Below are 13963 nucleotides of genomic sequence, written 5' to 3' on the forward strand. Positions count from 1 at the left end.
TTTGAATTACTTTTGTTGCTATCTACAACTTGAAGTTGTTTTAATTTTCCTTGAAGGTCTGCTAATTTTTGTGCATTGATTTTTTTCATGTGAGTGGTAATGGAAATAATTTTCCCTCTCAGTACAGCTTTCAATGTATCCCATAAGATCACTGGTGATGTTTCTCCCATGTCATTAAGGTCTAGATATTCTTTGATTTCTCCCCTTAATCTCTCCATTACTTTCGGGTTATTGAGTATGAGAGTTTAGCCTCCATAGTGTTTTCCTCATTTTCCTTTCCAGGATTAGAGACAGAGACTGGGCTATGATCCGACAGATCAATTGTTGCAATATTACAGTTTTTTATCCTGAGTCTATCTGTATTAAAGATAAAGTCTATCCTTGAATAGGCTGAATGAGGGAAAGAGTAATGTGTATAATCTTTACTAGTAGGGTGTAATTCCCTCCAGACATCTATAATTCCCAACTCCTCCATTAATGAATTCATTTTCCGAGTCAGAGGTTTATTCTGAGTAACTATTCTTGAAGAATCTAATTCAGGATTTAATCTAATATTAAAATCCCCTCCACAAATTACTACCCCTTGAGAACTGACCATTAGGTCAAAAATGTGTCTATAAAATGACCATTCACAACCTGGAGGAGCATAAACATTCAGCAATGTTATTTCTGTACCTTCTATTCTTGTGATTTTTACAAACTGTCCTTTGTCTTTAGTCTCTGAAATATGTTCATAATTAAGAGTACTTGATATTAAAGTAGCTACCCCTCTTTTGTGGCTCAATTTATATGATGAATAAAATACATGCTTAAAGCCCATTCTTTTTAATTTTCCATGTTCAGATTGGCTCATATGTGTTTCCTGGAGGAAAGCTATTTGTGCCCTCTCTTTTTTCAATTTGGACATAATCTTATTTCTTTTAATTGGATTCAAAACCCCATTAACATTATAGGAAATTATTTTTACCAATTCAGTTTGCATTTTTCTCTAGTAGAGAAAAAACACTCTCCTTTTCTAACCAAACAGTAAGCAATCCCTTCTCAACAGTAAACCAAAACATATAACCACACCCTAGACATTTTTGAACGTGTAACGTTTGAAAATTTTTCCCGACTTCCCACAGTGAGGCCTGAGCACCAACCCGCCTCAGTTCAGAGGGAAAACCTCTATCTTCACCCTGTGTTAGAGGGCCCTCAGCAGTTTGAATAATCATAGAGAATTTTCTCCTATTTATGTCTCGACCAAATTGCTATCATTCAAGTTATTCTGCCTAGTTTATTTTCAGTTACCAGTTTTCATTTTACCTTTAAGTCCGATTTACTCTTTTCAGTCATTTCTCTTAATTAATCTGTATTCTCTGTACATTCGCGTCTGAATATTTGCAGCTTTTCCTTGTAGTTTGACACTCTGGTTTAAGTGGAGCGTCCTTGCCCCACTAACTGCCACGACTTCTGCTGAATCCTCTCCAGTAGCGACTCCGGTTGGGTGATAACTTTAATAGGTAGTCCCCGGTCCGCCAGGTCCAACATTGCCTCCTCCACCGTAGCGTAAGTTTTTGTCCCTTCGTCGTAAAAGACTCTCAGCCGAGCTGGATACAGGGTCTGGAATCTGATGTTGTTTTCCTTCAGGACTCTCCGTGTTTCCGTATATTCCTTCCGTCTGGCAGGAATCCCCGGTGCGTAGTCGTGGTCTAAACTGATTTTACAGTTCCACATGAAACCTTTATTTTGCCATGCCCTTTTAAGCACCTCTTCTTTCGTTCTGTAACTGAGAAATCTGACCAGAATGGATCTGGGCTGGGCACCTGCCGGATGCTGTGGTGCCAACGCGCGGTGAGCCCTTTCTATCTGTAGGTCTTTTGCAGCCGTTATATCAAGGTTCTCTCTAAGCAGTTTCTCCACGAAGGGAATCATCAATCCAGGTTTACCTTCGGTTCCTTCAGGAACTCTGTAAATCCTCACATTTTCCCTTGAGCGGCCTTCTTGATCTATTAGTTTCCACTGGAGCTGGTCTTGTAGCTTCAGCATTTCTGCTATCACTTCCTTTGTGTTTTGTAGCTTCTCTTCAATTCCAACAATCCTCGCTTCGGCTTCATCTATCTGCGAGTTAGTTTTTACTATTTCTCCTTTAATATCTTCCAGCTGTTTGCTGTTTAATATCTTCCAGCTGTTTGCTGTTATCTTGTTGGAACTCGCGAATCTCTCCGAGAATCAAAGACAGTCACTGATTCCCCCTCATTATCTCCGTCCTGGCTTGCCGTGGGGGAGCTAGGCCCGTCGCCTTGCTGCGTCTCTTTGTTTATCAGCCTTCGGAGCGGACTTTTTAATCTTGTTCTTAGACATCATCCTTGCCCCTTTTATTAATATAGTTATGCAATATTAAGTATTTGTCTAAATTCCATTTTGGGGCAGTTTACCTTTTTTTGTCTAGAGACCTTTTCCTTACGCCGCCATTCCCTTGATGACCCGGAAGTCCTCCTCTCAATCTTCTACAGTCTAAAGAATACAGTCCTAACCTATTCAATCTTTCCTTATAATTTGGATCCTCCAGATGTGGTGACATGCTTGTAAATTTTCTTTCCCGGCAACAAGCTTATAAATTTACTCTTGTTTACATCCTGTAGGTAGGTGACCAAAACTGCACACCATACTCTAAATTAGCCCTCACCAACTTCATCTACAATTTCAACATAAGATCTCACTCTCCTGTACTCAAACCGTTGATGAATGAAGATCAATATGCCAGATGCTTTCTTTATGACCCTATCTACCTGTGATGCTACTTTCAACAAATTATTGACCTGTATTCCCAGATCCCTTTGTTCTACCACATTCCTCAGTGCCCTACCATTCCCTGTACAAGACCTATCAAAGTGCAAAGCCTCGTACTTGTCTGTATAAATTCCATCTACTATATTTCGGCCCATTTTTTTTCGGCTGATGCAGATCCCTCTGCAAGCCATGATGACCTTCCTCACTGTCCACTACAGCCCCAGTCCTGGTGCCATCTGCAAATTTGCTGATCTAGTTCACCACATTGTCATCCAGGTCATTGATATAGATGACAAACAACAAAGGATCTAGTACTGATCCCGGTGGCACTCCACTAGTCACTGGCGTCCAACCAGAGGCAACCCCCTACTACCACACCCTGGCTTCTCCCTCAAAGCCAATGTCTAATACAGTTTACCACCTCATCCTGAATGCCAAATGACTGAACCTTGACAAGCCTCCCATGTAGGACCTTGTCAAATGCGTTGCTGAAGTCCATGTAGACAACATCCACTGCCTTGCCTTCACCCTCTTTCCTCGAAATCCATAGGTCTGTTTGGTGGTCTGTCATATAGCCCCATTAATGAGGTCATACCTTTCTTGTTTCTCAGTTCCACCTGTAACGCCTCATGAGTCACGCTCTCCAGTCTATCCTGATGGAGCACTGCTGTGACATTTTCCCTGAGGAGTAATGCCACTCCTCCCTCTGTCACATCTAAAACAGAACCCTGTAATATTGAGCTGCCAGTCCTGCCCCTCCTGCAACAAAGTCTCACCAATGGTCACAACAACATAATTCCAGTTGTCTTGAGCTCATCCATCTGCCTTTCCTACAATGCTTGGATTGAGATATACGCGGCTTAGGACACTAGTTGTACTATGTTCAACCTTTTGGTTCCTGACTTTGTCTGAGGTCTTACCAACGTCTGTCTCCAGTACCTCTCCACTCACTGTTCTGACACCATGGTTCCCAATCCCCTGTAACTCTAGTTTAAACCCCTACCGTGCAGCATTTACAAATTTCCCACTAGGATATTAGTCCCCCTCCAGTTCAGGTGCAAGCTGTCCTTTTTGCACAGGTCCCACCTTCCCTGCAAGGAGCCCAATGACCCAAAAATCTTACGCCCTCCATCCTACACCAACTCATTAGCCACATGTTAAATGATGTAATATTTCTTGTTCTGTCTGCACTAGCACATGGCATGGGTAGCAGTCCTGAGGTCACATCCCTGGAGGTCCTGCCCTTAACTCAGCACCAAACTCTCTATCAGAACCTTGTCACTTGTCCTACCCATTCATTCTATCTACCTCTGGTTGTTCACCCACTCACTTAAGCATGCTGAAGACTCAATTTGAGATGTTCCAGACCCTGGCACCCAGGAAGCAACATACTATCTGCAATCTTGTCCTCACCCATTGAACTTGTTGTCCGTTCCCCCCCCTATCACCACAGTGTGCCTCTTCTCTCTGATGCCTCTGACCCAAGAGGGAAGACTCAGTGCCAGAGACCTGAATGCAGTGACTTTCCTCAGGGTCTCCCCCCAACAGTATCCAAAGTGATCTGCCTGTTGTTGAGGGGGATGGCCACAGGGGTACTCTGCACTAGCTCCTTAACTCATTTCCCCTTCCTGACTGTCATCCAGTTTCCTGTGCCCTGCACCTTGGGTCTAACTACCTCTCCTATTTATCACCCCTTCGGCCTCCTGAATGATCCGGATTTCATCCAGTTTCAGTTCCAGTTCCAGCTCCAACACTTTAATGTGGATTGTTAGAAGCTGCAGCTGGATGCACTTGCAGTTGTAGTCATCAGGGTCACTGGAGGTCTCTGTCTTCTCATATCCTATAAGAGGATACTGCCTGGCCCCTCTACTGTCCTACCTGAGCAGATATAAAGAAGGGAGGGGGGAAGAATCTTTGCCTGGAGCTTTTCTTTTTGGCTTTCTGTCTGAAGTCCCAAAGAGCTAAAGCCTCGCCGCTCTAACTCTGGCCATTGTCTGAGTGGACATTGCATTTCCCTGCCTTTAATTTGCTCTTGCAAATCAATCCTGAGTACCTCACTGGTCACTGGTCAGAGCTCAAAATAAACTGCTGTGATCCACCACTGCCTTTTTCTACAGTCAGTGAAATCCCTTCCTCTCTAACTTCTGATGTCCAGCTTGGTTGCTGGTCAGAACTCAAAGGTGACTCTGACAGCTGATAAAGTAGTGGCACTTGGGGGTGGAGGTGTTGATCAGCCTATCTGCTTGGGGAAGGTAACTGTTTTTGAGTCTGGTGGTCCTGGCATGGATGCTGCATAGCCTCCTCCCTGATGGGAGTGGGATAAAGTCCATGAGCAGGGTGAAGGGTGGTGGGGGGGGGGGGGGTCCTTCAGGATGTTACTGTCCCTTTTCCAGCACCTGTCTGTGCGTGTCCTTGGAGGTAGGCTGGTGCTGGTGATGTGTGGGGCAGTTTTGACTACCCATTGTAGAGCCTCTGTCTGCATGATCCTAGGCCTGTGAATGCTGGCTTTCCTCGATGTGGCTCAGTGACTTCTGGCTTGGGTACATTGCAATGTGTTTGGGTGAAACCTTGTGAATTTGGGATATTGTTTAGTACATTTGGCAAAACAAAATAAGAGTTCAGGAGGAATTTGCTGTGAGAAATGCATAAGTATATTTTGTACACCTTGAATAACTCATTTAAAATATTGTACAGGTTCCTGTGGCTTTACACAAAATGGTGAGTGAGAAGTTGATGCTCATTCAGTGCGGAAAGGATCCAGACTTTAGTACAGGTAAGGAACCATGTACGCTTATTTGTGAAGTAATGTTTAGGATTATTGGTCCTAATTAAGTACCTTCACTGCAATGAGCTTTGCCTGCCTCCTTTTTTCCATTCTCCATTCTTCCACCTATCACTTGCTGCTTGCCTCATGTCCCCCTCCCCTACCCACACACCTTCTCCCTTGCCTGGTCTCAACTATCACCTGGTTATAATCCTTCTCTTCTCCCCTCCCCCTCCCCCCCCCCCCACACTTCTTACTCTGACATCTTCCCCTTCTCTTCCAGTCCCAAAGAAGCATGGCCGGAAGCATTCACCATTTACTCACTTCCACAGATGCTGTCTGACCTGAGTTCCTCCAACATTTTTGTGTGTTGCTGAATTCCCCGGAAATGGTCTGAAAAGCTTGGAAGTCATCTGTTTGCTTTGTTTAAATTGAGCTTGGCTTGTTTTCTAATATTACATGGAATAACTGCTTTGCTAGGAAAGTAAATCAGGGCAACACAATGTGGAAGGAACTCAGCAAGTCGGGCAGCATCTACGGAGGGGAGCAGTCAATGTTTCAGGGTGAGTCTTGGTGAAGGGTGTGCGAGATCTCTTGGGGTTTTTAAATAAATAAATAAATAAATAAAGGCTTGTTTGAACTCTTGGATCATGCCTAGTCTACATCTTCCTTTCTCAAACTCTTTTGTAACCCTCATTTTACCTGATCCAAATCGGTTTCCACTTTGCAGTTTTAGTTAACCCATCTGTGAACATTAAGGGCCAAATAGCAATGCCCTTTGAGGAATTGTTTTCTGGTGGTGGCCAGGGACCCTCTAGCTCCAGTTTGAGGCTTTGTCCCATTCTTCTTCTTTTGGGTTTCCCCCAAAAGCATGTTTCTCTATCACTATTGAATTTCTGACATTTGGATTGATTCAACCTGTGGGATTCTGTTTAAATTGTCCTCTCCTTATAGCCTACAGATTCTCTAATGAATCTGTCTGACAGTATAAATTGGATTAGTTTCACAGGATACAGTTTTGGACCAAAACGATTTAAATTGTTAATACCACTCAGATTTATTATTATTGCTTAATTATTGTCAGATGTACCAAGTTGCAGTGAAGTGCTATTTGTACAGATTAAATCATTACACAGTGCATTGAGCTAGAATAAGGTAAACAATGCATGAGGCTGTCCATTGGTCAGGGTCGAGCATTGATGTGTCCCAGCTGTCTGTGATACCAAGCCAAGGCAGTACAATATGGAGAGCAATCTGTTGCCCATGCAGCAAGCTCTCCTTCTCCATGCAGCTGATAGATCCAAGAGATGGCAAAGACTGATAGTTTGGTACCAGTGGCTTTGCAGGAGTTGTCTAAGTGTTGAACTCAATGCAGGACTGCCTTAGGGACTCTATCCCTGGATTTTCCCTGGGAGTTTACTCCCAAAGCCTTCCCCTGTGAATGAGTATAGCGACAAGGCAGCGGAGGTTTGAGATCAGTGTTTTCCTTCTCCGAGCTGTGGCTGATAAATCCCATCTGCATGAAGTGACCGGATTTTAAGGCACCAGTAACCCACCTTTGCCCCTTCTCCTGTCAGTGGAAACTCTTCTGCTGCGGCTTGTAGCTGAGCCAGATGTGAAGGCTAATTGAAAGGCATACCACTGGGAGAATTTAATAGGTAGTGGGAGCTCATCCCCACCTCTCCACCCCAAGCTATAATAACCTTTAAGGAACCGGTAAAATAATAATAATAATACAGAATGAAGTGTAAAAGCTACCGATGAATGCAGTGCAAGCAAGTGATAATGAAAGATCATAAATGGATATTTTAAGTGAAACAATGTGTGTTTGTGTTCTTTGCTGCAAATTCACCAACTCTTGTACATCTGGTATCCAGTTTCCTTCACCAATGCCCTGCAGTTATCGCTGGTGTAAAAACAGGATCTCTGTCATCTTGGGTGATCCATTGGGATCAGTAGTAACTTGATCTGGTTCTGTAGAAACTGATCACAGAGGCTGACGTTGGAACACCTAACTATTCCAGAGAGCAGGACATACCTGATGGGGTGTCTAATTCTGGAGGTGTGCACAAAAATCCCAGGGTATTTCCACCCTGGCTTTTAAATAAATAATTAGATTTGGAATATGATGGGTTGGGAATAGTCATACTTTATTGACCCTGGGGGAAATTAGTTTTTGTTACAGTTGCACCATAAATAATTAAATAGTAATAAAACCATAAATAGTTAAATAGTAATATGCAAATTATGCCAGGAAATAAGTCCAGGACCAGCCTATTGGCTCAGGGTGTCTGACCCTCCAAGGGAGGAGTTGTAAAGTTTGATGGCCACAGGCAGGAATGACTTCCTTTGGCGCTCTATGTTGCATCTCAGTAGAATGAGTCTCTGGCTGAATGTACTCCTGTGCCCAACCAGTACATTATGTAGTGGATGGGAGACATTGTCCAAGATGGCATGCAACTTGGACAGCATCCTCTTTTCAGACACCACCGTCAGAGAGTCCAGTTCCATCCCCACAACATCACTGACCTTACGAATGAATTTGTTGATTCTGTTGGTGTCTGCTACCCTCAGCCTGCTGCCCCAGCACACAACAGCAAACATGATAGCACTAGCCACCACAGACTTGTAGAAAAGGACATGTGGATACTGACGATAAAGTCACAACATGTCATATATGCAGGTAGTTTTGCAATGTTGGCATCTGGGAAGTAGGCAGTGTGTGCTGTTAAGAATCTAGGTTCTAGGAAATGGTGTGAATCTCAGTGCCCTAGTTGCTAGTCTTACACATTCTACAGAATTGATTACAACAGAAACTTGTTGAATCAACATTTTCCATTTAGGGTTGTTGGATCTGGTGACAGTGAGCCACGAGTTCTTTGGAAATCAAGAATGAGACATTGGTTGCTGCCATGTACTAAGTGTTAACAAGATCAAAAAAGAAAAGGAAGTGTAGTTGCCTCGTACTCAGACTAAAGATAACATCCCAGTGATAAGTTAACTCATAAAACAGCCAGATCCATTCTGTTTCAAAAAAAAAGCCTCTGGGGGAAAATGTACACAATCAGCTCTACAATTATTAGAAAAATTAATGAACAATACACATGTATAAATGATTATATAAAAATGCAAAGAAGGAAAGATTAAACTGGGGGAAAATAACAATTTTTACACTCCAATCCAACAGGATGTAGAATTTTTTAATGTCTTGAATATAACCCAATTTTTTTTGGAAAATGTTGCATCTTCTGTAACTTCCTTCCTAGGACACACTTTCTGCGAGAGGTTAAGTCTTTCTGCATGTGAAAGCAACATGCGAAAGACCACCAGAGATGAACTGTTACTGCTACTTAAGACTATTGATGAAAACACACAGCTGTCTGCTAAAGAGAAAAAGAAGGTCCTCACTCAGTTCAACAAGAGTCACCCTGCTATATTTATTCAGTATTTCTTTGATCCTCAGAGGAAACATTAATTTTATCAATGTACTGTATATATGTATAATTAAGTTAATTATAAAAAGTTAAAATTATTGAACATTTTATAAGATTGAATGAATAAAGTTTGAAATTTTATTTAACCTTTCTCACCTGCTTTCCTGAAATGTCTTCGTTCCAGCTTTGGGTTTGCAGAATGGGCCAGCATTTATGCCCATCTCTAACTGCTAACTCGTGGTCGGGTCATCATAATCAGATTCAATTGCTTGTCATGTGTACTTAGATGTCACATGTATTTCAAAACACTCAGTGGCCACTTTATTAGCAACCTCCTTTATCTAATGAAGTGGCCACAAGTGTGTGTTCAGTCTTCTGCTGTAGCCCATCCACATCACGGTTTGTCCTGTTGTGCACTCTCATATGCTCTTCTACACACCACTATTGTGTGGTTATTTGAGTTCCTGTTGCCTTCCTATCAGTTTGAACTAATCTGGCCTTTCTTCTCTGACTCTAACAAGGCATTTTTGCCTACAGAACTGTCGCTCACTGGATGACTTTTGTTTGTTTACACCATTCTCTGAAAACAGCAGGAGTTCACAATCTTTTTATATGCCATGGACCCCCTACAATTAACTGAGGGGTTTGTGGACCCTGAGTTGGGAGCCCCTGCTCAAGAGACTGAGTGAAAATCCCATTATCAGTCATTTCTGAGATGTTCAAATCACCCTGTCTGACACCTACAATCATTCCACAGGCAGTCACTTGGATCACATTTCATCCCCTTCCTGATGTTTGATCTGAACAACTGAACCTCTTGACCATGTCTGCATACTTTTAAGCAGTGATTTGCTGCTCTGTGATTGGCTGGGAGATTTCATGCATTCTGGTGCCAACCTCGCAGTCTGCTCCAGCACATCCTTGGGTTGTGCTAATTGTTTCATTTCAGAATAGTGGGGAGCTTACCACCTTGGTATGGCACATAGCCAAACCAGGAATGAAAGGCTGGTTTCCTTAAGATGCTGTGACATTTTTTAATATCTTGCATCTACTCAGTCTTGGTAATTTTGTTCCTTATGAAAGGAACAGTTGGTGGTATTAGAAATAAAATTATAAAAATGCTGATATTGTCATCAGCATCTGTGGAGAAATGGTTAACATTTCAGGACAAGATCCTTTTTCATAGTGGAGTTTGACTCTCGATCAATAATCCTCTAATATTTGTATAGCAGTTCAAACAACACATTATAGTACCAGCTGTAAGATCGGGGTTAAATTCCCACTGCTCTCTGTAAAGAGTTGGTACATTCTCTTAACTGTGTGGGGAATCGTCTGGGTGCTGCAGTTCCCTCCCACATTCCAATGACATACGGGTTAAGGCTGATTTATACTTGTGCGTCAAATGGATGTAGGTACGGCATCACTGCAAACCCTACCCAGTGCCTATGTGGATCCCTATGCCGTAGCCTGACGTGCACCTCTCCCAAAATGTAACTGTGTTGTGGCAACACACCACAACAACTGTGATTGGTCCACTTGGTAGCATCGCATTTCCTCCTACGCTGCAGTAGCTTCCCATTGGGCGACTGAAGGGCAGGGAAGGAACTCTGGCTGCAGTGCTTTCCATAAAGCTTTACAGACCTCCGAAATTATGGAGGACACATTTCCCTTTTGGGGGGGAAAAAGACGCTCTTTAAACTTATTTACCCTGAGAAAGACTACCATGACCATGAAGCCTTGCGCGGGCAGGTGTGTGCGACGTGCCCGCATTGCAGAGCGACGCAGACACACCAATACACAAGTATAAATGCTCACCACGCATGTAGGCCACTTGTGTAGGTTACAGCGTCCATTTGACGCAGAAGTATAAATCAGCCTTTAGGGTTGGTAAGTTCTGCACACACAATGTTGGTACCAGAAGAATGTGGAGACTTGCAGGTTGCCCCCAGCACAATCCTGGAGCAAATGCTGTATTTCACTGCATGTTCCAATGTACATGTGACAGTCAATATCTCACTATGTAATATGTATTCAAAGCAGTTCACCAAAACTGAGGAATGTGGTTCATTTTCCTATCTAGGTTACCATGGGAAGCTGCTGTTTTGTTTACAGGTATTCATGGTGTTACAAGCTGGCTATCAGAGCATGTTGGAATATCCTTTGTGCACTGGGTTAGCGGAGGAAAGCTTGGCCAATATCAGTAGGAAAAGCTGCATCCTACCTCACTTTGGTTCATTTACCCTGTGTGGATGGGCAATAAAATGCTGGCCTTGCCACGTCCTATAAATGAAAGAAAATGAGCTTTCTTAGAAAACTGCTCAGCAGCACCAGTCCAGCGTTCTGCAAACTGAATCCAGCAAGCCCGGGTAGTGGTTAATGCAATGCTACTACAGCCCACAGCATCACAGTTCCATTCTGAGGTCCTCTGTAAGGAATCTGTACATTTTCCCCATGGAATGTGTGGGTTTTCTCAGGGTGCTCTGGTTTCCTCCCACAGTCTGAAGACCTACTGAGCATGTTAATTAGTTATTGTAAATTGCCCTGTGATTAGGCTAGGGTTAAATTAAGGGTTACTGGTGGTGAGGCTTGAAGGGTCTGTTCTGTATCTTAGTAAACAAAAGGAACTTTCATAAGTAAATATACAAAAAAGAAAGGTACAGTTCATCTGGAATTTCTCCGGTTAGTGGACGATTTCCCTCCATGCCTCTCTGACGTAGTGGGGAACCGCGTATGAGGCAAGTTACAGTGATGGTTTGCCATTGCCTTCTGCCGGGTGAGTTTGCAGAGGGATCACCAGCTCGTAACCCAGCACGGATGGAAAGCGTGCCGGGGAGCTGGCTGGATTCGAGCTCGGGACCTTTTGTCCCGAAGTCCGGCACTGATGCTACTATGCCACCAGCCAGGTCATATACAAAACACTGGAGAAACTCAGCAGGTCAGGCAGCATCTATGGAAATGAATTTATAAACTCATATCGCAAACACTTGACAACCAAAGTACCCATGGAAATGGAGAAAGAAAGATGTCACAACATCATCAGTATGTTAACATTTTAATGAGTATTGGTTTATTATTGTCACGTGCCATGATAGTAAAAACCTTGTTTCGCATGCTGTTCATAACAAATCAAATTATAGTTGGTGTTGAGGTAGAACAAGGTTTTTTAAAAAAAAAGCAGCAGAACAATGTTTAACAGTGACACGGTGCTGTGCAGTTGGACAGGTGCAAGGTCATAATAAGGTGATTGAGATCGAGACTATTTATTTAGGATGATGGTGAATATTAGTGGCTTGGGTTGAGGCATTTGAAGTTGTGTTCACTGAGCTTGGCTGATGTTTCATCACCAGTTGAGTTGACGTCCTTAGTGCACTGTTGGTGTTTCTCTCTGGGTGTGCTCATGTTTATATAGGCCTATTTGCTTGCCTGAGTCCTGATTGGCTACTCCTTCAGTTGACCTTTGAATTCTGTTGGTTCATGTTTCTTTGGCTCTTGGAGGTTCATAGATTCATTTAACTGGGACACCGTGGAGGTTCTAGTGCAGACAAACATGATGCAGGCATGAGAAATTTTAGTAGTGTGGTTCTCTCTTGATAACTCTGTCAACAAACATACCAAAATAGATGTCATATATGAATCTCTTAAGAGCCAAAGAAATGCAAGCCAAAAGGTCAATTGAAGGGATAGCCAATCAGGACCAAGGCAAGTGAACATGGTCCTATGTAAATATGAGCACTCCCAGAGAGAAACAAATACAGTAAATGTGCACTGAGGATGACTCCCCTACTGGTAATTAAAAACATCTACAAGCCAATTCCCAAACTCGGCGAACACCACAACATCAAATTCCATCTTGTACAAGAAGTTCACTCATGTCTGATAACAGCGAAGTAGAAGCTATCCCTGAGTCTGGGGATGCATGCTTTTGAATGCCTGGTGGGATAGGGGGGAAGAATGATTGTGCAAGGTCTTTGATTATGCTGGCTGATTTATGGAAGCAGTGAGAAATAGTGTCCATGAAGGGGAGGCTGGTTTCCATAATATGCTGATCTGTGTCCACAGCTTTCTGTAGTTTCTTATGGTCAGTTGCTTCTTCATGATTAATATTGTTCAATAATAATTAACCCTATCAGTTTGAGTGACACTCCAATTACTTGCATAAAATTTCAGAGTTTAAAATATAATTTGTTTTATTCAAACCCTTGAATACATCATTTTCACTTGCGCTGTCAATAACGAATTTGCCTTTTTGATTTTCTGTTCAGCCAAATAAATGGAGATGGTAATGAGCAGTAACAGTAGTAGGCAGCCACCAGTCCCGGGGATCATGGGTTTGCGCCTCTGGTGGACTGTCCTCTCCAGGGAAGATTTGAAGAACTGACTGTTGCCCGTGCAGCGGGCTCCCCCTCTCCACGTCACTGACATAGTCCAAGGGAAGAGCAAGTGCCGATACAGCTTGGCATCAGTGTTGTCACAGAGGTTGCCAGAGTGAAGTTGTAAACAACATCAAACTGCCTTAGGGACCCCGGCTCTGGATTTCTTCCTCGGGATTTACTCCTGAAGCATTTCCCATGGGGGGCGGGGGGTGGTGTTATGACCATAAGGCAGCAGAGGTTTAAAATCAGAGTTTTCCTTCTAGGTGGGCTGCCATCCAAGGCTGACGAGCCCCACCTGCCTGAAAATAGTAACAGCTCCTACATTATTCTTTCTCATTGTTAGACCAGGGGTTCTTAACCTTTTTTAAATGCCGTGGACCCTTTTGGCACTTGGAAGCCTATGGATCCCTTCTCAGAATACTGTAATGTATTTATAGAAAATACACAGGATTACAAACAGAACCAATTATGTTGAAATAGTTATTAAAATATTAAAAACAAATTTGTGATATAGTAATATGTGCTTTATTAACACTAAAAAGACTATGCATTTAAAATACAGGCAAGTTAAAATTAAATTTAAATTAAATTTAATCTTTTAAAGGCATATCAGTGTGGAG

General features: G+C 42.8%; 1 protein-coding gene across 1 annotated transcript in view; it reads left to right on the top strand.

The window, feature by feature from the left end:
- depdc7a (DEP domain containing 7, paralog a) overlaps window positions 1–9116 on the top strand; it is a 66261-nt gene extending 57145 nt beyond the window's left edge. The window contains exons 8-9 of the mRNA XM_063061668.1: window positions 5467–5545; window positions 8803–9116. Coding sequence (XP_062917738.1) covers window positions 5467–5545; window positions 8803–9011 — 288 coding nt within the window. The 3' untranslated portion in view covers window positions 9012–9116. The remainder of the gene's footprint in view (window positions 1–5466; window positions 5546–8802) is intronic.
- Window positions 9117–13963: the final 4847 nt, after the last annotated feature.

This window comes from Mobula hypostoma, chromosome 11 (assembly GCF_963921235.1).
Source record: "Mobula hypostoma chromosome 11, sMobHyp1.1, whole genome shotgun sequence".
Classification (NCBI taxonomy): domain Eukaryota; kingdom Metazoa; phylum Chordata; class Chondrichthyes; order Myliobatiformes; family Myliobatidae; genus Mobula; species Mobula hypostoma.